This window comes from Columba livia, chromosome 28, assembly GCF_036013475.1.
Source record: "Columba livia isolate bColLiv1 breed racing homer chromosome 28, bColLiv1.pat.W.v2, whole genome shotgun sequence".
NCBI lineage: Eukaryota > Metazoa > Chordata > Aves > Columbiformes > Columbidae > Columba > Columba livia.
The window spans coordinates 3,204,368-3,231,485 of NC_088629.1; the positions used below are offsets into that span (position 1 = coordinate 3,204,368).

Here is a 27,118-nt window from a genome sequence, read left to right on the forward strand (position 1 = left end):
CAGCTGAAGGGCTCGGGGACAGTGTCCAAAGTGGCAAAACCCGTGCCAACACATCCAATTGGGGAAAATAAGCCAGACCAACCAGAGAAGCGACAAATGTTCCTGAGCTGCCTCCCAAGATGAGGACCAGAAGGCCAACCAGCTCCAGGGTGTGTATGGCTGTGGTGGATCCTTCTGCAGACCTCACGGGAAACCTGCACACTCGATTCCTTCTCTGAAATGTCTGTGCACCAACGCACGCAGCATGGGGAACAAACAGGAACAGAGAGAGATCCGTGTATGGTCACACAGCCACGATCTCTTTGCCATTCTAGAGACACGGTGGCGCAGCTCACACAACTGGAAGGGTCTGTACTTTTTTGGAAAGACAGGCCAGCAAGGGCAGTGGGGGAGTTGCGCTTTATGTGAGAGAGCAACTCGAATGTATCAAACTCTGCCTGAGGGGATGAAAAATGAGTCCAGAGCTTATGGGTAAAAACAAAGGGCCAGACTAACATTGGGTGACGTGTTGTGGGTGTTTCCTACAGGCCCTGAGCAGAAAGAGAAGCCAATGAGTCTTCTCCCAAGTTGGCGGACAACAGGTTGACCATGAGGCAGCAATGTGCCCTTGTGGCCAAGAGTCTCCTGGGGGGCATTAGGAAGAGCGTGACCAGCAGGTCAAGGCGGGATATCTTCCATCTCTGATCTACCCTGGTGAGGCCGCATCTGGAGTTGTGTGTCCAGCTCTGGGCTCCCCAGCTTACAAAGGAGAAGGAATTACTGGAGAGAGTCCAGTGGAGAGACACAGAGATGATGAGGGCTCTGGAGCTTCTTTCTGAAGAGGCAAGACTGAGAGAACTGGGTCTGTTTGGCCTGGAGAAGACAAGCTGACAGGGGATCGTGTTCATGCTGCTAAATATCCCCAGGGTGGGTGTGAAGAGGATGGGCCAAACTCTTTTCAGTGGTGCCCAATGACAGGGTGAGGGGCAACAGGCACAGAATGACACACAGGAGGTTCTGTCTTGACATGAGGAGAAACCTCTTTATTGTGAGGGTGCCAGAGCCCTGGAACAGGCTGTCTAGAGAGGATGGAGAGTCTCCTCCTCTGGAGACACTCAGAACACACGTAGATGCCATTCTGTGCCATCTGCTCTGGTGAACCCGGTCTAGCAGGTGGGTTGGACTAGATGTTCTCCAGAGGTCCTTCCCAACCCCAACCAGTCTGTGATTCCGTGTTGAGCTTCTCAAGAGACGAGAGGCCCTGCAGAGGCATCTGGACAGACTGGAGCATTGGGTGATGATGAATGGGTTGATGTGTAACAAGCCAAATGCGGGTTCTGCCCCTGTGAGGGGGCAACAGCTGCACAAGTGTAAACGAGGAGAGGAGCAGCTGGAGAGCAGCCCTGCAGAAAGGGATCTGGGGTGCTGGGGGGGCAGCGGCTCAGGAGCCAGCAGTGTGCCCGGGCTCGGACAGGGCAAACGTCGTCTTGGGGTCGTCAAACACAGCCCGACCAGCCAGCCAAGAGAAGGGATTGTCCCACTGGGTCCAGGCTTGGTGCAGCCTCACCTGGAGCACTGTGTGTCGGGCTGGGCCCCACCATTTGAGAAGGACTTGAATGTCCTTGCATGCGTCCAGAGGAGAGGAACAGCTCCCACTGGCTCCAGCCCGGATGCTTCTGCAAGCTGGGAGCAACCCCGGTCCTGACCCCAGCCTGGTGGGGAACAGCTCCAAAGCCCTGCGCATGGGTAGGTTCAGAGCCTTAAACAGCAGCACCTACAGCTGCAAAACCTTCTCCCTGATCCCGGCACAAGCCGTTCCCAAGGCTCTCATGGCTCACTCATTGCTGGTGACAGCTTTGCTGTTGGGGACACCGCTCTCCAGCAGCCCATGAACCAACCCCACTGGTGCCCAGTGCCATGTCTCTGCAAGTGGGAGCCCTCAGTGCACAGGGACCCCCTGTCCCCGGGGTGGCCGTGCCAGCACCCCCAGTCACCTCCAGCCCCAGGAACCCAGAGCGAGCGGAAACCACAGCTCTGCAGATATAAGAAAATGACAGAGAGCACAGGGCTGAAAAAACATAAATCAATCTATTTACCAAAACAAACAAACACACAAAGAAACAAAACTATGTACAGGAAAAACAACTTGATACAACAAAGCACAAAAGTCCCTCTCTAATGCACAACCCACCCACAAAGCCCAACAACATCATTGCACTGGCTGCAAGCAGTGGCTGGGGGAACACAGGGGACCTGGAGGGGACGTGAGGATCACAGGGGGCACATGGCCCGCGCTTTTCCCCCCTGCACCACAATTTACCCCCAATCCCCTCTGGTTTTAGAATCCCGAATAATTTGGCTAGGAAAAGACCCAACCGTTCCCCTGACACCCGAAACCAAAACACCCGTCGCTGATTTATCACGAATCCCTTTGGGCCTCGAGCGTTTTATTCCACCCGAGCGACCCCCGGATGAAACACCAGGACGCTCAAGTTCTCGCGTTTGTAGCAAATTCCCCGTTTTGCCCCGTTTTTGTTTCTCAAACTGGGATGAACATCCCGGGCTCTTCTCAAATGCAAAATAACAGGGGTTTCGCTGCCCTCTGGGCTGGACTTCGCTGCTGCTTAATGGGGATAAACCTGGCATTTTTATTAGTGTGAATTTCCTTAATCAGGATCTTCCCTATGATCTTAATGGGGATCACAGTATCACAGTATGTTTGGGATTGGAAGGGACCTCAAAAGATCATCCAGTCCAATCCCCCTGCTGGAGCAGGAACACCTAAGTGAGGTCGCACAGGAACATGTCCAGGAGGGTTTTGAATGTCTCCAGAGAAGGAGACTCCACAACCTCCCTGGGCAGCCTGTTCCAGTGCTCTGTCACCCTTACTGAGAAGAAGTTTTTTCTCAAGTTTAAGTGGAACCTCTTGTGTTCCAGCTTGATCCCATCACCCCTTGTCCTATCATTGTTTGCCACCAAGAAGAGCCTGGCTCCATCCTCGTGGCACTCACCCTTTATATATTTATAAGCATTAATAAGTTCACCCCTCAGTCTCCTCTTCTCCAAACTAAAGAGACCCAGCTCCCTCAGCCTTTCTTCATAAGGGAGATGCTCCACTCCCTTAATCATCTTTGTTGCCCTACGCTGGACCCTCTCCAGCAGTTCCCTGTCCTTCTGGAACTGAGGGGCCCAGAACTGGACACAATATTCCAGATGGGGTCTCACCAGGGCGGAGTAGAGGGGAAGGAGGACCTCTCTCGATCTACTAGCCACCCCCCTTGTAATACACCCCAGGATGCCATTGGCTTCCTGGCCACAAGGGCACAGTGCTGGCTCATGGTCATCCTGCTGTCCCCAGGACCCCCAGGTCCCTTTCCCCTACACTGCTCTCTAACATGTAATTTCCCAACCTATACTGGAACCTGGGGTTGTTCCTGCCCAGATGCAGGACTTCCCTTGTTAAATTTCATCAGGTTATTCCGTGCCCAACTCTCCAGCCTGTCCAGGTCCCGCTGGATGGCAGCACAGCCTTCTGGTGTGTCAGCCACACCTCCCAGCTTGGTGTCATCAGCAAACTTGCTGATAGTACACTCCATTCCCTCGTCTAAATCGTTAAATAATATATTGAATAATATTGGCCCCAGTACTGACCCCTGAGGCACTGCACTAGATACTGGCCTCCAACTAGACTCCGCACCATTGACTACCAGTCTCTGGCTTCTCTCCTTAAGCCAGCTTGCAACCCACCTCACTACTCTATTGTCTAAACCACACCTCCTCAACTTAGCTGTGAGGATGCTGTGGGAGACTGTGTCAAAGGCTTTACTGAAGTCAAGGTAGACCACATCCACCACTCTGCCATCATCCATCCACCTTGTTACCTTCTCATAAAAGGCTATGAGGTTGGTCAAGCACGACTTACCCTTGGTAAAGCCGTGCTGACTGCCCCTAATAACCCTCTTATCATTGATATGCCTTGAGATGGCACCAAGGATAAGCTGTTCCATTACTTCCCCAGGGACAGAGGTGAGGCTGACCGGTCTATAATTACCCGGGTCCTCCTTCTTGCCCTTCTTTAACGATTTGGATGAGGGAATTGAGTGACTGTCAGCAAGTTTGAGGATGACACTAAGCTGGGAGGAGTGGTGACATGCCAGAAGGCTGTGCTGCCATCCAGAGACCTGGACAGGCTGGAGAGTTGGGCGGGGAATAACCTGATGACATTTAACAAGGGCAAGTGTAGAGTCCTGCATCTGGGCAAGAACAACCCCAGGTTCCAGTATAGGTTGGGAAATTACATGTTAGAAAGCAGTGTAGGGGAAAGGGACCTGGGGGTCTTCGTGGCCACAAGGGCACAGTGCTGGCTCATGGTCATCCTGTTGTCCACCAAGGCCAATGGCATTCTGGGGTGGTCAGTAGATCGAGAGTGGTTCTCCTTCCCCTCTACTCCGCCCTGGTGAGACCACATCTGGAATATTGTGTCCAGATCTGGGCCCCTCAGTTCCAGAAGGACAGGGAACTGCTGGAGAAGGTCCAGCGTAGGGCAACAAAGATGCTGAAGGGAGTGGAGCATCTCCCTTATGAAGAAAGGCTGAGGGAGCTGGGTCTCTTTAGTTTGGAGAAGAGGAGACTGAGGGGTGACCTTATTAATGTTTATAAATATATAAAGGGTGAGTGCCACGAGGACGGAGCCAGGCTCTTCTCGGTGTCAAACAATGGTAGGACAAGGGGTAATGGGATCAAGCTGGAACACAAGAGGTTCCTCTTAAATTTGAGAAAAAACTTCTTCTCAGTAAGGGTGACAGAGCACTGGAACAGGCTGCCCAGGGGGGTTGTGGAGTCTCCTTCTCTGGAGACATTCAAAACCCTCCTGCACATGTTCCTGTGTGACCTCACCTAGGTGTTCCTGCTCCAGCAGGGGGATTGGACTGGATGATCTTTTGAGGTCCCTTCCAATCCCTAACATTCTGTGATTCTGTGATTCTGTAACTGTGGGCATTCCAGAAGCTTCTCTGCTCCCCCACACTGGCTGTGTGTGCCCCTGAAGCCTCCAAGCGTCCCCCACACTGGCCGCAGGTGCCCAGCGGCTCCCTGGCACCTCAGCACTCCCTTCTCCTAACGGCCCTGGCCAGGGGCTCTGGGGCCAAACGAAAGAAGCTGTAGCAGAGAGAGGGAGATGTGGCCACTCCTTCCATGATGGAGGAGGGAGAGGGAGAGAGGGGAGTTTGATCCTGCCACAGAAGGGTCACCCTAACTTTTCCCTGGATGAATGTTTATAATAAATGTACTGCATTTTTAGAAAAATAGTGCAGCTTTAGTTTCTACCAGGAGGGTGCGTTTTTGTGCCATTGACATTTCACACATATTATACCAATTTATTTCTTTTCCCTGTTCAGTTGCCTTCTACGCATGTCTTGTTCTGTTGATAGGGAACCATCCAGAATTTGTATTTAGTTTTGATATTGTTTGGTCAGCTGCTAATCCAAATTAACTAATCTTTCATTTTCCAGTACTCCCCTGTTTCATCCTTTGGCAGGTGATGTTCTTGTCACCAGGTAGAACATCCTTCCCACATGTAATTTGGATGGTTTCTAGCTGATCCACGGTGCTTCATGTGTTCTAACGTCTGCCTTCTCCACCATGTGGTGGTGATGGATCTGTCTCTGTGTTTGTGTGGCAGGCGTCACATCAGCAGCATTGTCCTAGCCAGGTCACTGCATCTCTTTCTGTTCTCCCTCTGCTGTCACCATGACTGTACCAGCGCTCTGATGTGCTTTCTGACCTCATGGACCCTCTGGTCCTGCCTCCCTCCTGCTGGTCAATCCTGTTGCTGCAAGAGAAGTGATGACCAGTCAGTGTCCCCTCTGTGGCACCTGGACCTTCCAGAGCTGGACGGCTGGTGGGAACTGTCACCATCAGCCAAGGCTCTGTGTGAAGTCTTCTCCTGGCACAGGAACAGCTCTGGCTGTGCCTGCTGAGCACCACACTGCACCACAGAGAACAGCAACACTGGTAGAGTGGGTCTCTATGGGGCTCTATGGGTCCCTATGGTCTCTATGGGTCCCTATGGTCTCTATGGGTCTGTATGGGTCTCTATGGTCTCTATGGGGCTCTATGGGTCTCTATGGAGCTCTATGGGTCTGTATGGGTCTCTATGGTCTCCATGGGGCCTTATGGGTCCCTATGGTCTCTATGGGTCTCTGTGGGTCCCTGTGGGAAAGTTGACGGGGGGACCTGTCGACCCCAGCAGCCCTGGGCCCCACCAGGGCCCAGTTCAGCAGCCCTGGGCCCCAGCATGGCCCAGTTCAGCAGCCCTGGGCCCGAGGCTCAGCCCAGGGACAGCCCCACAACCAGGGTCAGAGCGGTTCCTGCTGCTGCCCCGAGGGTCACCAGCCCCAGGCAGCCCTGAGCCAGAGTGCAGGTGTCTGAGCTGGGCTGAGCTGGAAGGGGCTGCAAAACAGCTCATCGGAGGAGGCGATGGAAGAAGGTGCCGTGTGTGTGGCACTGGGGGTGAACCGACACCCTCAGTTTGGTATCTGGACCCGTGCTGGGCTTGCACATGGACTAAGCCCCAGCTCAGAGCACAAATTGCTGTTCCCAGCCCTGGGTGCCAAGCGCTGGTCCTGCTCTCTCCTCCCTGGTACGGCCCGAGCGCACGACTGCCCTGCCTGCTCCTGCCTTGGGGCTTGGGGAGCTCGGGTGAAAAGGAAAGACAGACTCGTGTGGTTATGGGATCTCTTAAGTGTCCTGGGATTGCTTTGCTAATCACTCTGTAACGTTCCCGGGCTATTAACTCAATATGTGCCCAGAGAGGCAAATAAGTCCATGAACCCACTTTCCTGTTAAGGTTTCCTTCTCACAAAAACCCACACTTCCATTTTCTCATCGGCAACAGACCGAAAGATGGAAGCTGAAGCAGCACGTGCCTCTTGTGAAAACAGGTAACAACAGATGGTTCCACTCAGTCGATCCTTAGTTGCTTCTTGCATAGGCAAACTGTCCATTAATTTAATCTCTGGTGCCCAGGCAGGGCCTTGCTGATGTTCCTGTGTCACAGCAAGAGTGTGGATGTCAGGCTTTCTGCAGATTTGTGACTGAGTTTTCCTGTTTCTTTTAATTAGGACAATCTTGCTGCGGACTCCTGAAGTCTCCCATAAGCTGGTGGTTTAGAGAAGGACGGGGAGCTCCAGTGAGCTCAGGGAGGACCAGGCAGCATCACAGGCAAAGCAGACGGGAACTCGGCTGGGTGAACATTAATGGAATTTATTGACAGGTGAAACTGCTGTGTCTCCCCCGTCTTTGGGCGGATCACCGTGCACCCTGAACCGATACAGGCAGGTGTAGTCCGGGTGGCCCCAGTTGCTCAGCACTTGCAGCCTGATGTAATTCACGACCCCAGGGAGCTCGTTCTGCAATGACAAGAAGAAATGAGTCGCCTTTTCCTCTCTGGCACGTGAGCACTGACAGAAGTGCCGCAGCAACAGCCTCAATCAGCAACTTCCTTCCTGCTGCCCCGCGGGGGCTTTGACCTGTGGTGGTCCAGATGTTCTTATCCTGCTCTACCCTACTGGGCCAGGAGAACAGCAAAGGAAGAAGCAGCTACCAGATGCCTCAGCAAATACACTGGAAAGTTCTCGCCTGCTTTGGGGCACAGCTTTCCACCGTCAGAAGACCCAGTGCTGGGGTCAGTATAATGTCTTGTTGCCTTCTCTAGAAAGCCACAGAAACAGAATGGCCTCCATGTCACTACTCACTGCCAGCACCAACAGAGCCCTCAGGAAGCCCAGTATTACTGGTCTCTAACTGGCAGACCAGCAGTCGTGCATCCTACAGGATGCGGCCGCTTGTGTGCACTTGGGGTCCAATCAAGCTGATTCCAGCTTCAACTGTGGCGCTTCTAAGCACTGAAGTTTAACTCCAAAATGAAAGAGAAGAGCGGCAGTGCAGGCATCTGCCGCCAGGGAGATAAAGCAGAAGAAAGGCAGCGTGGCACTCGCTCAAGGACAGGGCTGCCTGTACCCTTTGGCAGGGAAGCCTCTGCCCATCCAGCCGTGTTTCTCCTCCTCTCCTGCAGTTCTCCTCCCTCTGTGTCCCCATACCTTCAGCTGGAAGGTCTGACTGGGATTCAGGGCTGCCAGGAAAGTGAACTGTCCCAGGAACGTTCCCTGCTCCTCGTGTTCTTCCTTGAAGCCCTACAGAAAAACAGGGGTAGAGAAAACAAGAGCGTCTGGTGCACCATGGAAGACTGAACTTCAGCTGGTGAAGTACGGGGTTATTTCAGCTACGTAGTCCAAGGATGATGAGCACAAGGACAAGACGAGAAGCTGCAAGTGGGCAGCACGTCACACTTGCCCACTCAACGAGTCCAAGCTGGCAGTCAGAAAAGGAGCAGACACTCCCAGTGAGAGGGAGGTGACCTGAGGATCACAAATGCCACTGGGATTGGAAACCAAGAAGGTTTAGGACCATGTACTGTCCAGCTCCCTTTCCTTGTGGCTCCTGGAGTAGCATCTTGTCCCAGAAGCTGCTTTTTGAGTGGTACATTGAAAAAAAGAGGAATTCAATGGGAAGGAAATGACCTCAAGGAGCGTGTTTGTTCTGAGAGCCAGGAGGAAGCTTCAGGCCCATGGACTCTTTGACCCATCTACACCCCCTGCTCAGAAATGCTGTGCAACCCCCTGCCCCCAACTCCAGAGAAATCACTTACATAGACAGCAAAGTCCTTGGGAGCTCCAGAGATGCTTTCTCCATGGAATGCTGTCCCTGAGACATGGTCCATGGTGATGGCTCTGGGAATGACTGGCATGGACAGCTTGATGAACACGTGTCCCTGACTTCCTGGGAAGGGCCAGCAGTTTCCAGGATGATTGTCTGGCTGAAAGGACAAGAAATACTCAGCAGGGAGACACAGGAGGAGAGCAGGTCCATGAGAGAAGGGGGCAGGAAAAGAAGCTTCCAGGAGCAAAGACAGGGGGGAAGGACACTCGGAGCAGCGTGTGTGGTTCATTCTCCCAACCTTTGTTTTACTGCTTCTGGGTGCTCCTACCTCCAGAATAAGCTCAGGGGACCTCATGTAATCCATCACCGGCAGGGAGTACAAGAAGAACTTGGCTTTGCCAGTTCGGAAGGATGGAGAAGTCTTGGAATGAATGACAGCTGCCCCTGGAAATTGAAAGATGAGCATGATCATCAGGCAGTGTCAGAAGGGATATTACACTTTTAACTTGAAAAAGGCTTCTCAGTTGTCATCCATGTCCTACAGTGGGTTCCCCTTATTCTTCTTGGCTCGACCCCTCTGGAACACACAGCAGTCATCAAACTGTCGTATTTGGCCATGGCAAAAGACAAGACTGTGAACCAGCCTTTCTGTGTTTCCCATGGGGTCTGGCCCATTACAGGCTCTGTCAGTGGGGGCACTTTTAGGGCACAAATTGACCCGTGACTTCTCGCCCCTTCTCTCCTGCCCCTGGGCATGTTCCAATGCCCATCTTGTCAATCTGGACAGGAAGCGTTTTGGAACTGGTTTGTTTGTACAATGTCACAGCACCTGCTGATTTCAGGGCGTAATCCGGCATCGGGACTTGGATTGCCTCCAGCTTCTCCAAAGCTTGATTGATGATCTCGTGAACAGCCTGGGAAGGAACACAAAGGAGAGCGACTGTTGGAAGGAGAAGGACCAGGGCAAGCAGCTCCCCTGCAAGGCCAGCCAAGGTGAACGGGGACAAGGCCCGTTTCAGAGGGAGGGAACGCCCACATTGCCTGGAAGCCTCCCAGGTTTGCTCTGCTCTGATTGTCGGGATCAGAAAGGGGGACTGCTCACTCTAGTGCTCTGAATGCTGGAGCTGCGGGAAGGGGCTTTTCCTGTGGAGAGACCCCAGGCCAGGCAGCACGGACAGATAAGCCTTCTGGGCATGAGATAGGCCTGGCTTAACTCTGCACTGCTGAGACCATTCCTTAATTCCAGTCCTCCCTTGAGGAGGACCCGAGATCTGGGCGCAGAGGAAGGTCCGACTCAGACAGCTGTCATTCCCGTCACGCTCTCTCTTCCCCATAAGGAAGTGTGGAGCAACAGGAAAAGGAAGCGTGGCCATGACAGCACTTGTTCCAGCAGCACCAGCCTGTTGGCTGTGACAGGGAATGGAGTAGGATACATGCGGATGGAGGATAAAACCCCTGAGCAGATCCTTCTGCCTCGTGCCCTTACCCGTCCGGTAACGCCTGGGAGCTTTGCCTGCTTCAGTCCTTCCGGCAGAGCCCGCTCAGCCACATCCTTAGTGCTCCAGCGCAGATGATAAAGCTGTTCCTGAACCTCACGGAGCTGGTCTGGCAGGGGCAGGGTTTTGCTCAGGTCTGCAGTGCTCCAGGGGGTTAAGGCACCAAGTCGTCCCACGTGGTAAACACCTGTGGAAAACACACCAGAGCTTAGAACTTGGTCTAAGGCTGGGCTATGCCTCGGGCTGCCTGCTCCCCTTTCAGTGTCTCTCCCAAGTGCCACAGCTGTCTCCCCTCCTGTTGTCTTTGACAGTGGCCATCATGGCATACGGGCTCCGCAAGAGATGGACGTTCCCTGCCCTGGACTGTGCTCCTTGTCCTGCAGAAGATTCTCAGCCCCTGGGGCAGGAGAGCTCAGCCACGGCCTCTCCCTGGGCTGAAGAGAACTGGCTCAGCCCTCCTGGGGAAGGCAACTCAGCCCTTCCTCACCCACACCCGTCCCGCTGGAGCAGGGACTGGCACAGCTCTGTGGGGACTTTCTGCTCTTGGCTGAGCTCCTCTGCTCACAGCGGGGGAAGCGGAACAGGGCAGGATGGAGCCCCGAGTACCTTCTAAAGCACCGTCCTCAGGTCGGAGCTCTGCAGATACTCACCGAAAGAGAAGATACAAAGGAGCAGCACCAGGGTCGATGCCTTCAGTGCCTTCATCTCCCTGCAGAGCAGATAAAGAAAAGGCCGGTGAAGCTGGTGTTTCCTGTGCAGATCAGCAGCAGACTGGAGAGCAGCAGCATGGACTCAGCCCTTGAGCCTGGCGTTCCTGCCGTGTGCATTGGCTTGGTCCTGCACCAGCTCCAGTCACTGCTGGAGGTGTCACCAGCTGCACCAGTGGGGGATTTGTCACGGCAAAGATTGTTTCCTTAGGGACAAAGGGCTCAAGATTGACTCTGGACTAAGAGCAGGAGTTGCAACAGGACTTGTGTCCACACTTTGTGTCTGTGGGGCTGGAGAGGGGTTCTCTAGAAATGGAAGGACATAACAAACGCCTGTTTCTCCTGCCCAGCATTCAATGGACACTTGTGCTGATCCTGTTCTCCACCCTCTCAAGAGAAGGTTCAGCCTGTGCCCCTACAGTCCAACAGTTGCCAGGGGTGTGTGTCTCCCCTCTCACAGCGTTTCTTTAGCAGCCGGGTTATCTCTGGCCCTTCTCTTGGCAGAACGGCAGACAAATGCAGACTGGAAAGAGGGAGGGAGCGGTGAATGTCAATGTGCGCTGGCAAGCAACGGGCAACCAAGGAAGCACCAAAGAAACTCCGGTGTCTGGGCCCTGCTGCCCTGAACCTGATCCGCCAAGACACAGCACACACCGCTCTGCAAGGGCGAAATTCCTCCTGCCTGTTCCAGGAGGCTCTCAACAGGCTCACAGCGACACTCATCAGGAATAAACAATCCCTTTTGTTCTCCTAGAGAACTCCTTGCACCCCTTTGAGGACTTTGAGTCCCTTTCCTGAGGCAGAGCCCTGGTGAGGAGCTGACCAGGTTTCCCAAGGAAACCTCCTCTGTCAGGAACACAATTCAGACCCACGGCCAACAGAGGACACGCTGGTGTCCTTCTGGTTCCCATGGAGAGGAAAACCAAGCAGCTCAGGGACAGAACCCACCCTGCAGAGCACAATACAGGATGGAGCTGAGCTCTCACAATTACTGCGGCAGGCTGTGTCCGGGCCACCCCTGGGACTCTCTCTGTCCCATCCAAAATGGACCTGTCCCTCATTCTGCAGAGATCAAAGGCTTCTGGGCCCAGCCCTGGTGTTCATGAAGAGACTGAAAGGCGGCTGCTGCCTTCCAGCAGCTCCAGACCCAGCTCTCAGGCTGCCCTCGTGTTCCTCTCCTGCCCACCCTCCACCCACCCCATCTGACGAGGTAGAAAACACACCTGGGGAAAGGGGAGGAGGAGTTTTCAAACATACCCGTTCAGACGTTCAACCTTCTCTGTGTGTCTCTTGGTACCTGCTGAGGTGCAGGTAACAAGCATCTTCCTTGCTCAGGAATGAGCCAAAAACTCTGCGATCTCGGTTCCCTCAAGATCGAGAGTGGCCAAGGCGCAGGGAGACCCCTGGTCTTATCCCCTGCTGTGCCGACCTCAGCGCTGATGCTGCTTTGTGACACAACGGCAGTGGCTGATGTCACAATGGAAGAGGCTGCGCCACGTTTGGAGGCAAAGTCCAACCTGGCAGGAGCGGGTCTTGCAGTCCTGTCTGCAAGGGACATCTCCCCCATGAGGTGACGCTGCCTCGCATTGGTCCCCTGGGCCGTCACTCTGCCCTGTTTGGGGCCCGCCCTTCCCTGAGAGTGGCCTCTGATTGGCCCCCAGCTGGTCAGCTGCTCAGATGCAGTTCACCTGAAGTGACGCTCTCTCTGATTGGTCACCCGGGCTGTCACTCTGCCCTGGTTTGGGCCACCCTTTCCCTGAGGTGACGCTGGCTCTCATTGGTCACTGGCTGCTCAGGCTGCTGCAGTGCAGTGCCCGCCCCTCAACTGAGATGTGACCTCTGATTGGCTGCCTGGGCTGGCACTCTGCCTGGGCCTGCCCTTCCCTGAGGTGATGCTCTCTCTGATTGGCCACCTGTGCTGTCACTCTGTCTGGCTGTGTTACCTCCATGTGGTGGCCACAGCAGAGGAGGAGACGAGGGTGAGAGGCACCGAATTCATCCTCAGTGCCGCAGGAGTTTTTCCTGACCTTGTGCTGACCGTTGATGTCGGGCTGTGCACGATCAGCTTTTGTTACAATACTGCCAGCGCCTTCTGCTTTGGTAGAAATGGTTTCAGAAGCTGATGGGGTAAAAAGATTCTCAACCTCACGGCTGAAGTCGGAACGAACCTTCCTGGACTAAAGCTGGAGGAGCAGTTGGAGCTTTTGAAACGTAACATTCTATACTGGCCGGCAACCGCCTTTGTTGGCTTGGCCGGCTGCAGGAGGCACCGGCTGCTTCGTGCTGGTGCCTTTTGCTGACATTTGGCGCTATGAAAACGAGCGAAGCTGGCAATGACTGCCATTTCCAGTGTTCCCCAAACGCACGGGTAAAGGCTGCAGACCTTAGAGTGCTGTGGATCCTGGATTTCCTGACACAGCCGTGCTGACAGGGAGCTCTGTTATGTAAACGCAGAAGCTGATACGTCTCTCTGGGTCATGGTGGGGGGAGGGGGGAAAAGTGGGGGACGTGTGACCCCTGCTGTGACCCTCATGTGCCCTCCAGGTTCCCGGTGTCCCCCCCTTCACACAGAGCTGATGGCTCCGACAGGGTTCCAAGAACTGGTGTCACCTTGTTTGGTTCCCGTCCACAACCGTCCCCACAGTGGCCTTGACCCCGTGGTGACCCTGACCCCACGGTGGCCTTGAACCCACGGTGGCCCCGACCATCCCAGTGGTGGCCCTGACCCCACGGTGACCCTGCTCACGTCTCCAGTGGCCACAGCCACCCCTGCGGTGACCCTGGTGGCCCGACTGTCCCCTGTCGTGTCCCCTGATGGTGACCGTCCCCATGGTGGCCACGGCCATCTGACTGTCACAATGGTGGCCTCTGATGGCCCTTGATGGCCCCGTTGTCCCCTGGGGTTCTTCCAGTTTCGTTGGTTTGACGCACTCGACCCAAAGCTGGTTTGGCAGAATTCTGGGGGGGACTTGGTGGGAGGGGAAAGGGGCCCCCCAAACCTGGAGGGGAGGGACCCCAAGATCCAGGGGGGAGGAGGGAACTTCTCCTTCCCCCAAATGTGTGGGTCCCCAAGTGGCCAGTGGGTTGTGGGATGTCCCCCCTGCTCTGGGATAAGGGAGGAACACCCCAAAACCTGGAGGGGGGCTGGACCCTGTGACCCCCCTGACCGGGAGCTTGAGGGGAGCCCCAAAATATGGGGGAGGGTGTAAATACTAGGGGGGTCCCCCAAAGTCTGAGGGGGGATCCCAAAAAGTTGGGAGGTTCCCCAGATCCCAAGGGAGGATCCCAAAGCCCTGGGGGGGTCCCCTCAAACCATAGAGGGGATCCCCAAATTCGGGGGGATTGCAGAGCCCAGAGAGGTCCCCAAAATCTGGGGAGGGTTCCCCAGATCCCTTGGGGGGGAACCTGAAGCCCTGGGGGGGTGTCCCCAAAATATGGGGGGAAGCCTAAATACTGGGGAGTTCCCAAATTGAACAGGGGTCCCCAGATTTTGGGGTGGTCTCCAAAACTTGGAGGAGGGTCCCCAGATCCCGTGGGGGTCCCCAAGCCCTGAGCAGGGGGTGTCCTTGTCCCTTTGTCCCTCCTCCATTTTTGGGGTTCATTCCTGGGGGTCCCCCCATCCCTCTGTACAGCACAGAGAGGTGCCCCCAAGCTGGGGGGGCGCTTGTGCTTGTGGGGGGGCCCCACCGGGATGGGAAAACCCTCGCGGGGTTTTTTTTTTTTGGGGGGAGGCCCCCGCCGTTCCTCAGTTTCCACAGGTAGGGGGCGCTGGTCCATTTACATCTATTTTACAAGGAAAATGTGTCTCTTTTTGGGGAGGAATGTGAGGGATTTTGGCAAAAAAAGTGTCAGCCGGGGGTGTCCGCACTTTGGGTGGGGCCCTCTCAGTTTTGGGGGGTTCGGCCCCACCCCCCACCTCACCCTGGCTCAGTGCTGCCAATGATACAGGGGCCCCCCGATGGCTTTTGGTGGGCCCCCCCCTCAAAATGGGGCTGTGTCCTCCCCACCCCCACATGTCCAGGGTGGGGGACACAAGCAGCCCCCACCCCCCCAGGTCCAGTGCTTTTGGGGGGCACGAGGACCCTCATGTCGACACGGGGTGGGGGGGCACGAGGGGGCCATGTCCAGCTGGGGGGACACAGAGGGGCCCTCGTGCGAGGCTGCGTCCTCGTGCAAGGCCGGGTCTTTGCCGCAGGCTGGATCCTCGTGCACGGCCAGGTCCACGTGCCTCGCGCCCCCCCGCCCTCGGCCCCCCCGCAGGCTGCAGCTGTTGAGGTTGCTGTTGAGGGGAAGTGGCTCTGGGGGGTCGCGGAAGCCGCCCGGGGGGGCTCTGCGGGGAGGGGGGTCAATGGAGGAAATGGGGGGGGGGAACGAAGTGGGGGGAGCAAGGGGACCCAGCGGACACAAGAGGGGGGAGCACAAGAGTGGGGGGGGCACAAAGGGACTAGGGGGACACAAGGGGGGGCACAAGATGGGGGAGAAACACGGTGACTGGGGGGGCTAAACGAGGGGGTACAAGGGAGGGAATGAAGTGGGGGGAGCAAGGAGACTCGGGGGCACAAGGGGGGGAGCACAAGAGTTGGGGGGCACAAGGAGACTGGGGGAGCACATGGAATTAGGGGGCACAAGGGGGGGCTCATAAGGGGGGGGCAATATTAGGGGCACAAAGGGACTGGGGGACACAAGGGGGGACACAAGGAGACTGGGGGAGGCTACGGGGGGGGCACAAGGAAGGGAACGAAGTGGGGGGTACGAGGGCAGACGGGGGGCACAAGATTTGAAGGCTCTGTGATTCTTGATTGATTTGATTCTTCTGTGATTCTTCGATTCTTTGATTCTGCGATTCTATCATTACATGATTCTATAGTTCTGCAATTCCATAATTCTTTGATTCTTTGAGTCTTTGATTCTATAATTCTGTGATTCTATGATTCTATGTTTCTATGATTTGATTATTCTGTGGTTATTTGATTTTTTTATTCTATGATGTTTTTATCCTTTGATTTTTCGATTCTATAATTTATTGATTCTATAATTTATTGATTCTAGGATATTATGATTCTTTGATTCTAAAGCTCTACGATTCTTTGATTCTACGATTCTTTGATTTTTTGATTCTACAATTATTTAATTCTATTACTCTGTGATATGGGTTTTGTGTTTTTTTTTTTCTTCTGTGATTCTATGATCCTACAATCCTGTGATTCTGTAATTCCATGATTCTGTTATTCCCTGATTCTATGATTATGTGATTCTACGATTCTTTGATTCTGGGATATTATGATGCCTTGATTCCCTGGTTCTTCGATTCTAAGATTCTACGACTCTACGGTTCTATGATTCCTTGATTTGATGATTCCATGATTCTTTGATTCTGGGATATTACGATTCCTTGATTCCCTGATTCTTCAATTCCAAGATTGTATGACTCCAAGGTTCTACGATTGTTTTATTCCACGATTCTATGACTCTTCGATTCTTTCCTTTGAGCCCAGAGCAGTTTGGAGCCTCCAACCCTCCCGTGTGTCACCTGCTCCATCCTCGGCTTGGCTGGGGCCCTTTGTCACCTCACTGGTGACACCGCCTGTGGTCACCACGGTGCCGGGCCCGGCTGCACTTTGTGGCAGGACGGTGACGGGACCAATGCGAGCCCGGAGCGCAGCCCACGTCTCTTTAGAGTCACAGACTCGTTTGGGTTGGATGAGACCTTCGGATCGAGTCCAACCACAACCCGACTCGAGCTGCCGGTGGCAGATCCGTGTGAGGAGCTCCCGAGCACCCACGTCTTTTTGTGGCGAGGAGCTCCCGAGCTCGTTTCACATATTTTCGTGGCAAGGAGCTCTTGATCTCAATTCACGCCTCTTCATGGCGAGGATCTCCCAAGACCATCTCACATTTTTCCCTGGCGAGGCGCTCCCGAGTGCGTCTCAAGTCCTGAAGACTTTCCTTTTTGCCGAAGCTTTTCCTTTTCACCAAAACTTTCCCGCGAGATGGAGCAGAGACCCCCCAGCCGCCCCCGGGTGGCCTGGGAGGAGGTGAATGTTCCCCAGGCCATCAGACCTCGACGGCAGCCCGACGAGGTGACCAGGTTCCGGCTGCTGCCGCATGAGTGAGGGTCCAGAGGGGACAGCGGGGACAGGGGGGACAGAGGGGACACGGCTCCTGCCCAGAGGCCGCGGGGCCAGCAGGACACGGCTTCTCCACAGCCCTCCCTGCTGTCCATTACCAGACACCAGCTGGTTACCGGTGTACGAGTTCCGGAGAGACAACTTGGACTTCATTGTGAAGTTCATCGAGAGCCCGGCAAACAGCGTGGGGGAGAAGCTGAGGTTCCTCGGCAACATCTGTGAGCTGTGCAAGTTCAGCAAGAACGACACCGCACCAAAGGGCCTGGAGACCTTCTGCCGCTCCTATGAGCTGCTGGAAAACGTCAGGGTGAGGGGACACCTGGTGTGTTTGGGGAAGGGACTCAGGCCCCCCCAGCACCGGTACCTCAAAGCACAATATGGCACTAAACTCACTTCAAAACAAGCACAAAATGGCGTCCCCAAGGGCACCAGAATCACCTCAGGGCTCAACATGGCACCAGAGTCACCTCAGGGCTCCAAAAGGCGGCCCCAGGCACACAAAATCACCTCAGCACAAAAAACAGCAGTGCCAGGAGCATGAAATTGCCTCAAAACACCAAGAATCTGCCCAAGGGGCATCAAGATCCCCTCAGGGCACAAAATGGTGGCATGAAGATCATCTTAGGGCTCAAAATGGTGGCCATGGGGCACAAAATCACCTCAAAACACAAAATGGTGGCCCCAGGGGCACAAAATCACCTCAGGGCTCAACTGGCGGCCCCAGGGGTCTTGGGATCGCCTCACGCCAAGAAAACCCTGAGGAGCTGGAGCGGGTTGAGAGGAGGGAACGCAGCTGGGAAGGGGCTGGAGAAGGAGGGTGAGGTTAGAAATTGGGGGTGATTTCTTCCCCAAAGGGCTGTGGGGCGTTGGAACAGGCTGCCCAGGGCAGTGCTGGAGTCGCCACCCCTGGAGGCTGAACAGACGAGGTTCTTGGGGACGTTTTAGTGCCGGGGTTGGGTTAATGGACTCGATGACCTTGAGGGGCTTTTCCACCCAAAACAATGGGCTAATTGGCCGATTTTGGGCATTCCCGCGCAGCCGCTCTCTCCTGGCCGGTCGGGCTGGCTTGGGGGGACACCGGGTTTGTCTCTGCAGACATGGGGGTTCAATTCGGCTCCATTTCTCTCCCTCCAGCCCTCGGGATCCTGGAACAGGACCCTGACCCCTCCACCCACGCCCTGGCAGGTCAGGCCATGCTCCTCCTCACCACCAGGACGAATCAGCCAAGACAGCGGCCGATCCTGCGGTCCCTCTGCTGCTGGTGCCACTAAGCCTGGCTTAAGTGCAGCTTTTCTCACTGAAACACCTGCATTTTCTGACAAAAACTCCTGAAAAGGAGCCCGATCCACGGCGTCCTTCAGCCCTGAGGTGATGGCGGCATTTCTGGCCTCTCCCAACGCCGTTTTTCTGGGAAATCCCCCAGATCCTCAACCTCGGGGACGTGAAGTCAGGATTTTTGTGCTTGTGTCTTGTTTGCTTTTTGCTTTTTTGGGGGTGTTTTGATCGTGCAGATGGTGTTGACGCTCCCCTCTGAGCAGGGGCGGCACAGACCTCTTTTCACGTTGTTTAAATAAATTGTGTTAGATCAAGATTCTCCCACTGGAACCAACAGACGCTGATACATTGCAGGGAGGATCGCAATTAAGGAAATTCATGCTGATAAAAATGCCAAGTTTATCCCCATTAAGCAGCAGCAAAGTCCAGCCCAGAGGGCAGCGAAACCCCCATTATTTTGCGTTTGAGAAGAGTCTGGGGAGTTCATCCCAGTTTGAGAAACAAAAACAGGGCAAAATGGGGATTTTGCTGCAAACGCGAGAACTTGAGCATCCGAGTGTTTCATCCGAGGGTCGCTCGGGGGGGAATAAAACGCTCGAGGCCCAAAGGGATTTGTGGTGAATCAGCGTCGGGAGTTTTGATTTTGGGTGTCAGTTAAACGGTTGGGTCTTTTCCAACACAAATTATTCAGGGATTCTAAAACCGGAGGGAACTGGGGGTAAATTGTGGCGCAGGGACCGAAAAGCGGGAGATCCCCCCCGGGATCCTCATGTCCCCTCCAGGTCCCCTGTGTTCCCCCAGCCACTGCCTGCAGCCAGTGTAATGATGTTGTTGGGCTTTGTGGGTGGGTGGGTTGTGCATTAGAGAGGGACTTTTGTGGTTTGTTGTATTTCATTGTTTTTTCTGTAAATAGTATTGTTCCTTTGTGTGCTCGTTTGTTTTGGTAAATAGATTGATTTATGTTTTTTCAGCCCTGTGCTCTCTGTCATTTTCTTTTCTCTGCAGAGCTGTGGTTTCCGCTCGCTCTGGGTTCCTGGGGCTGGAGGTGGCTGGGGGTGCTGGCACGGCCACCCCGGGGACAGGGGGTCCATGTGCACTGAGGGGTCCCACTTGCAGAGACATGGCACTGGGCACCAGTGGGGTTGGTTCATGGGCTGCTGGAGAGCGGTGTCCCCAACAGCAAAGCTGTCACCAGCAACGAGTGAGCCATGAGAGCCTTGGGAACGGCTTGTGCCGGGATCAGGGAGAAGGTTTTGCAGCTGTAGGTGCTGCTGTTTAAGGCTCCGAACCTACCCATCCACAGGGCTTTGGAGCTGTTCCCCATCAGGCTGGGGTCAGGACCGGGGTTGCTCCCAGCTTGCAGAAGCCTCCGGGCTGGAGCCAGTGGGAGCTGTTCCTCTCCTCTGGACGCATGCAAGGACATTCAAGTCCTTCTCAAATGGTGGGGCCCAGCCCGACACACAGTGCTCCAGGTGAGGCTGCACCAAGCCTGGACCCAGTGGGACAATCCCTTCTCTTGGCTGGCTGGTCGGGCTGTGTTTGACGTCCCCAAGACGCCGTTTGCCCTTTCCGAGCCCGGGCACACTGCTGGCTCCTGAGCCGCTGCCCCCCCAGCACCCCAGGTCCCTTTCTGCAGGGCTGCTCTCCAGCTGTTCCTCTCCCCGTTTACACTTGTGCAGCTGTTGCCCCCTCCCAGGGGCAGAACCCGCATTTGGCTTGTTACACATCAACCCATTCATCATCACCCAATGCTCCAGTCTGTCCAGATGCCTCTGCAGGGCCTCTTGTCTCTTGAGAAGCTCAACACGGAATCACAGACTGGTTGGGGTTGGGAAGGACCTCTGGAGATCACCTAGTCCAACCCACCTGCTAGACTGGGTTCATCAAAGCAGATGGCACAGAATGGCATCTACGTGTGTTCTGAGTGTTTCCAGAGGAGGAGACTCTCCATCCTCTCTAGGCAGCCTGTTCCAGGGCTCTGGCACCCTCACAGTAAAGAAGTTTCTCCTCATGTCGAGACAGATCCTACCTGCCTTGACCTGCTGGTCATGCTCTTCCTAATACTCCCCAGGAGACTCTTGGCCACAAGGGCACATTCCTGCCTCATGGTCAACCTGTTGTCCACCAACTTGGGAGAAGACTCATCGGCTTCTCTTTCTGCTCAGGCCCTGTAGGAAACACCCACAACACGTCACCCCATGTTAGTCTGGCCATTCATTTTTACCCATAAGCTCTGGACTCATTTTTCATCCCCTCGGGCAGAGCTTGATACATTCGAGTTGCTCTCTCACATAAAGCGCAACTCCCCCATCGCCCTTGCTGGCCTGTCTTTCCAAAAAAGTACAGACCCTTCTGTGACAGCGTTCCAGTTGTGTGAGCTGTGCCACCGTGTCTCTAGAATGGCAAAGAGATCGTGGCTGTGTGACCATACACGGATCTCTCGCTGTTCCTGTTTGTTCCCCGTGCTGCGTGCGTTGGTGCACAGACATTTCAGAGAAGGAATCGAGTGTGCAGGTTTCCCGTGAGGTCTGCAGAAGGATCCACCACAGCCATACACACCCTGGAGCTGGCTGGCCTTCTGGTCCTCATCTTGGGAGGCAGCTCAGGAACATTTGTCGCTTCTCTGGTTGGCCTGGCTTATTTTCCCCAATTGGATGTGTTGGCATGGGTTTTGCCACTTTGGACACTGTCCCTGAGCCCTTCAGCTGAAAGCCCACCTCACCAAGTTGGCCAGCCTGCTGCCAAACATTCCCTCGCCTCTTCTATACAGGTAGATCCCATCCCTCCCTAGCTGCTTATAGTCATCAATGTCCCATTGTCATAGCAGCCAAAACCCTTAGGACGCCACCAGCCACAGAGCATGGAGTTGATGTGCATTATACATCTCTTTCTGGCTGCGCCCTTTCCTTTAATTGGTAGAAGGGAGGGAAAGATGACCTGGGCATCAGATTTATTCACTTGTACCCCAAGGCTTTCTGGTCTTCCTTGACAGTACCCAGGCTGGGACTTGCGGTGCCATTGGTGCCCACGTGGAAGAGCGGCTGTGCTGTACAGGGGCAGAGCGAGACCAGACCTGCAAAGGGATGGCCATGGACAGGGAGGTGAACTTCAGCTACTGCAGGAACCAGCTGGAGAACAACATTTGTGAGGGGTGAGGATGGCTGCCGGGCATGACGGGATGGTTGGGAAGAACCGCTCAAGGCTACATGGAAGTAGAACTGCTTGGGATGATGAAACTGGTGAAAAGGCAGGTTAGTAGCTCCATAACTACCACTGAGAGCGGGTCATCCCCATCCCTGCTGCTCAGCCAAACCAGAGTGCCCATGCAACCCAGGTGTGATGTCACGGCTCGTGTTCCATCTGCAGCGCTGGTGCCTGGCAACAAGCACACCACAGCGACCCTCTCCATCTCTCAGCACTGCCCACCTTGTCTGCTCCTCTTGCTTTCTTCCCGCTTACCCTGCTCCCAGTCCAGCCCTTCTCTCCCATTCCCAGTGTCTCGACTGCATAACCCAACCCTTCTCGCCTACACCCAGCACCTCAGTCCCTATTTTCTGCTCTTTTGTTGTGAAGCTCCGGAGCAAGAGGAGACTTGTGTTGCTGGAGGTACAGTCCCGCTCCATGGCTTTGGGCACCTCCACTGCCCGGGCAGGCGGGAGCAGGCACTGCGGGGATGGCGTGGGGTGGGGACCCCATTCTGGGGAGCTTGGGGACCAGGAGCTCAGCTCATCCTCTCCAGCCACCCCTGCAAGGCCACGGGCTGGGAGAAGCCCTTCTGGGCTGCTCGTCCCCTGCTGAAATTGAGCATCCCTGCCTGTGGGACACGTCCCCATGGGCGCCCAGGGCACCCCGGGCTCGTGTCAGAGTGATGCTCAGCAGGAGCAGCTGGTGCTGCCCGGAGCCTGAGCCTGTGCCTCCTCTGCCCCTTTCCAGGCTGGAGCCAGGGCAGCCCAGCCCTGCCCGGGGAGCAGCACGCAGCCAAGAAAACACCTGTGCAAGGTAAGGAGCTTCTGGGCACCAAGGCAGGTGTGGGGCTGGGGTCTGTGCCTGTGACACCCCATGGGGCAGGGACATGGCTGCTCACCCCTGCCCTCTCTGCTCCCACAGACCTGCCAGAACACCGAGCTCCCCAAGATGCCGAAGCGCACAAAGCACGGGATACTCCGGATGCAGGTGCTGGCCCGTGGGTGCTGGTGGCCCACGAGCTGCCCCAAGTCCAGGCAGCTCCTGCTGGCGAAGTGCCCAGGGGACCCATCACCCCACAGCTCTCCCTGGGCAGCAAGAGGGGTCAGGGGTGCTGAGACCCCTGTCCCACAGCTCTGCTGAGCTGCCCAGGGCAGGACCAAGGCACTTTTCTGCTTGGCTTTTGCCTTAGGCTACACCACACTGTGCTGGGGGCTGGAGAGCCAGTTGCTGCATGGGGGCTGAGCAGGTAGAGGAGATGGAGGTGGATGAAAACATTGAAGAAGACATGGAGGTGGATCAAGTGCAGATGGATGAAGACATGGAAGTGGATGAGGATGCGGAGGAAGAAATGGAAGTGGACAGTGACATGTTAGAGGAAATGGAAGTGGATGGGTAGATGATACGTTGATGATGGGCTTGGTGGGGTGGGATAGACAGAAGAGGGAGTTAGTAGTTTGTTGTGTGTATTTACGTAGTGTATTGATTTGTAGTGTGTGTTTATTGATAGTGTAGTGTATGTTTATGTTGTATGTATTAAGTAGTATGTTGATTGTATTTCGTTTGTTGTAGTTCGGGTTTCTTTCTCTAAATAGGTTTACTTTTCTGTTTTTTCCTGTAAATATATTTATTCATGTTTTTTCAGACCTGCACTCTCTGTCTTTTTCTGGTATTTGCCAAGTTGTGGTTTCCGCTCACTCTGGGTTCCTGGGGCTGGAGGTGGCTGGGGGTGCTGGCACGGCCGCCCTGGGGACAGGGGGTCCCTGTGCACAGAGTGGTCCCACTTGCAGTGCTCACGGCACTGGGCACCAGTGGGGTTGGTTCATGGGCTGCTGGAAAGCGGTGCCCCCAACAGGAAAGCTGCCACCAGCAACAAGTGAGCTCTTACGTGACCAAGACCTGCATGGATACCATCAAAAGAAATACAGAAGGACTCGTGGGCAACAGGGAGGTCGCCTTGGGCATAGTGACCATGAAATGACGGAGTTTTCCGTTCTTGGAGAAGTTAGCAGGATGCTCAGCAGAACTGCCACCTTGGACTTCCAAGGGGTAAACTTGGACCTGTTCAGGAGCCTGCTTGGCAGAGTCCCTTGGGAAGCAGTCCTGAAGGACAAAGCAGCCCAGGAAAACTGGTCTCTCTTCAAGAAGGAAATCTTAGAGGCACAGAAGCACGCTGTCCCTGTCTGCCTAAAGACGAGATGGCGGGGAAGAACTTCTGGCCTAGCTGAATAGAGAGCTGCAGCTGGAACTTGGGAATAAAGGGAGAATTGATAAGCTTTGCAAGGAGGGGCAGGCTGCTCAAGAGGAATACAAGAATGCCGCAAAGTTATGCAGGGAGAAAATTAGAAAGGCCAGAGACCAACTAGAGCTGAGCCTGGGCACCACTGCGAAAGGCAACAAGAAATGTTCCTATAAATATATGAGCAACAAAAGGAGGGCTAAAGGGAATCTCCATCCCCTGAGGGGTACGGGGGGAAACACAGCGACAGAAGATGAGGGAAATGCTGAGGTCCTAAATGCCTTCTTTGCCTCAGTCTTTAAGAGTCAGAGCGGTTGTGCTCCAGGTACCCAGCCCCCTGACACAGGAGACAGGCTTAGGGTGCAGAATGAAGCCCCAGTAATCCAAGGGGAAATGGTTAACCACCTGTTACACCACTTGCACACCCACAAATCTATGGGGCCAGATGGGATATACCCAAGGGTGCTGAGGGAGCTGAGGGAGCTGGCCAAGGTGATCACTAAGCCACTTTGCACTATCTATCAGCAATCCTGGTTACCTGGGGAGGCCCCAGTTCACAGGCAGTTGGCTAATGTGACGCCCATCCACAAGAAGAGCTGGAAGTAAGATCTGGGGAACTACAGACCTGTCAGTCTGGTCTCGGTGCCAGGGAATGTCATGGAGCAGAACATCCCGAGTGATATCACACAGCACATACAAGAAAGCCATGTGATCAGGCCCACTCAACACGGTTTGTGAAAGGCAGGTCCTGCTTCACCAACCGGATGTCCTTCTACAACAAGGTGACCCACCTAGTAGATGAGGGAAAGGCCGTGTATGTTGTCTAATTAGACTTCAGTAAAGCCTTTGACACCGCATCCCACAGCATCTCCTGGAGAAGCTGCAGCTCATGGCCTGCTTGGGTGTACTCTTTGGCGGGTAAAGAACTTCTCCCCAAGTAGCAAGAGACAAGAGGCCTCACATTGCGCCAGGGGAGGTTAAGATGGGGTATTAGGAAAAAATTCTCGATGTCCCTGCCTCTGGCAGAAAGCATCAGGAGAAACCCGAGGTCAACCCTTAGGTTTTTGGAGTCGAGGATACAAAGGATCTGAGGCCAACTATACTCCAACTGAAAAAGAGATACTGGCCACATATGCAGGAGTCCGAGCTGCTTCAGAAGTGATCGGTACTGAAGCACAGCTCCTCCTGGCACCTCGACTGCCGGTGCTGAGCTGGATGTTCAAAGGGACGGTTCCCTCTCCACATCATGCAACCGATGTTACGTGGAGTAAATGGATTGCATTGATCACGCAACGAGCTCGAATTGGAAATCCCAATCGCCCAGGGATCTTAGAAGTGATTACAGACTGGCCAGAAAGCAAAGACTCTGGGATGTCTCCAGATGAGGAGGAAGTAACACGTGCTGAAGAAGCTCCACCGTATAATACTCTTTCAGAGACTGATAAGCAGTATGCACTGTTCACAGATGGATCCTGTCGTCTTGTAGGAAAACATCGAAGGTGGAAAGCTGCTGTGTGGAGTCCCACACGACAAGTTACAGAAGCCACTGAAGGACAAGGTGAATCTAGTCAATTTGCAGAAGTGAAAGCCATCCAGCTGGCTTTGGACATTGCTGAACGAGAGAAGTGGCCAATACTTTATCTCTATACTGACCCATGGATGGTAGCAAATGCCTTGTGCGGGTGGCTATAGTAATGGAGGAAAAGCAACTGGCAGCGCAGAGGTAAACCCATTTGGGCTGCCACACTGTGGCAAGACATTGCTGCTCGGCTAGAGAGCCTGCCTGTGAAAGTTCGTCATGTAGATGCTCATGTGCCTAAAAGTCGAGCCACCGAGGAACATCTAAACAACCAACAAGCGGATCAAGCTGCTAAGATTAAAGTAGCTGAGGTGGACTTGGACTGGCAACATAAAGGTGAACTTTTCCTAGCCTGGTGGGCCCATGATGCTTCAGGGCATCAAGGTAGAGATGCAACATATAAATGGGCTCGCGATCGAGGGGTGGATTTAACTATGGACACTATTTCACAGGTTATTCATGAATGTAAAACTTGCGCCGAAATCAAACAAGCAAAACGGTTAAAGCCTGTATGGTATGGGGGGCCATGGTTAAAGTATAAGTATGGAGAAGCTTGGCAGATTGATTATATCACACTTCCACAAACACGTCAAGGTAAGTGTTATGTACTTAAAATGGTGGAAGCAACCACTGGATGGTTGGAAACATATGCCGTACCTCATGCTACAGCCCGAAATACTATCTTGGGCCTTGAAAAGCAAGTCCTTTGGCGACACGGTACGCCAGAAAGAATTGAATCAGACAATGGTACTCATTTCAAAAACAGTCTTATAGACAACTGGGCCAAAGAACACGGTACTGAGTGGGTAAATCATATTCCATATCATGCAACAGCCTCTGGGAAAATTGAAAGGTACAATGGTTTGCTAAAAACTACACTAAAGGCATTGGGTGTGGAACCTTTAAAAACTGGGATTCACATTTAGCAAAAGCCACTTGGTTGGTCAACACCAGGGGATCAACCAATCGAGCCGGGCCTGCCCAATCAGAAATTCTACGGACTGTAGAAGGAGATACAGTCCCTGTAGTACACATGATATCATGTCAGGAAAGGCAGTCTGGGTTACTCCTGCCTCAGGCAAAGGCAAGCCCACTCCTGGGATTGTTTTTGCCCAGGACCTGGCAGCACATGCTGGGTGATGCATAAGGATGGAGAAGTCCGGTGTTTACCTCAAGGGGATTTGATTTTAGGTGAAAATATTCAATACTTAATTGCGTGATGTGAATTGCTGCACAAACAGTGTTTCATAAGTGTCTTTCAGACGAAGACGGTGATGATGAAACCAGCGCTCGCTTATTCGAGTGGCGCCTGACAACTTCTCTGAAACTGATAGGAGTCTTTTAACCCACAAACAGTGGTCATGAGATGCACTAGATGCACCATTTTTCCTGCCCTGAGAGACTGTCGTGACGACATGAACTTAATGAACTTTTCAAAGGATGGTCCACTGATTAAGATTAATTACTCCTGTGTATATATGTACATATGTGTATATATATATTAGTAGTGATTAATTAGATTGTATTGATAGATTGTATTGATAAGGTTTAAGTATTCAGTGAATGGCATATTATAAGTGGTGGAATGTCCTGGTTTTGTTAAAAAACAAGTTTCTCTTTTAGTGAATTTGCCTGTCAGCTCAAGCTTCATATCAGCTGCATTTTCCTGGAAAACCAGATCCATGTTTTGGTGAAAATAGCAATGGAATGCGAGGTTATTGATAAGCATGGATGGACATCTCACGAGAGGGGTGACGAGAAACCAGTGACCAAGAAACTGACCAGCTGTGTATAACATCCCATTCAAGTGATAC

General features: G+C 53.9%; 1 protein-coding gene across 1 annotated transcript; it reads right to left on the minus strand.

Moving 5' to 3' along the window:
- Positions 1 to 7,232: 7,232 nt before the first annotated feature.
- On the minus strand, positions 7,233 to 13,746 carry LOC135576514 (SUN domain-containing protein 3-like). The gene is made up of 8 exons (XM_065042696.1): positions 13,647 to 13,746; positions 12,844 to 13,019; positions 10,184 to 10,495; positions 9,527 to 9,611; positions 9,026 to 9,141; positions 8,687 to 8,854; positions 8,079 to 8,171; positions 7,233 to 7,388 (listed from the first exon to the last, which is right to left on the minus strand). Exons 1-8 carry the CDS (start codon positions 13,744 to 13,746, stop codon positions 7,233 to 7,235), a joined length of 1,206 nt encoding a protein of 401 aa, XP_064898768.1.
- Between the last annotated feature and the right edge of the window lie 13,372 nt (positions 13,747 to 27,118).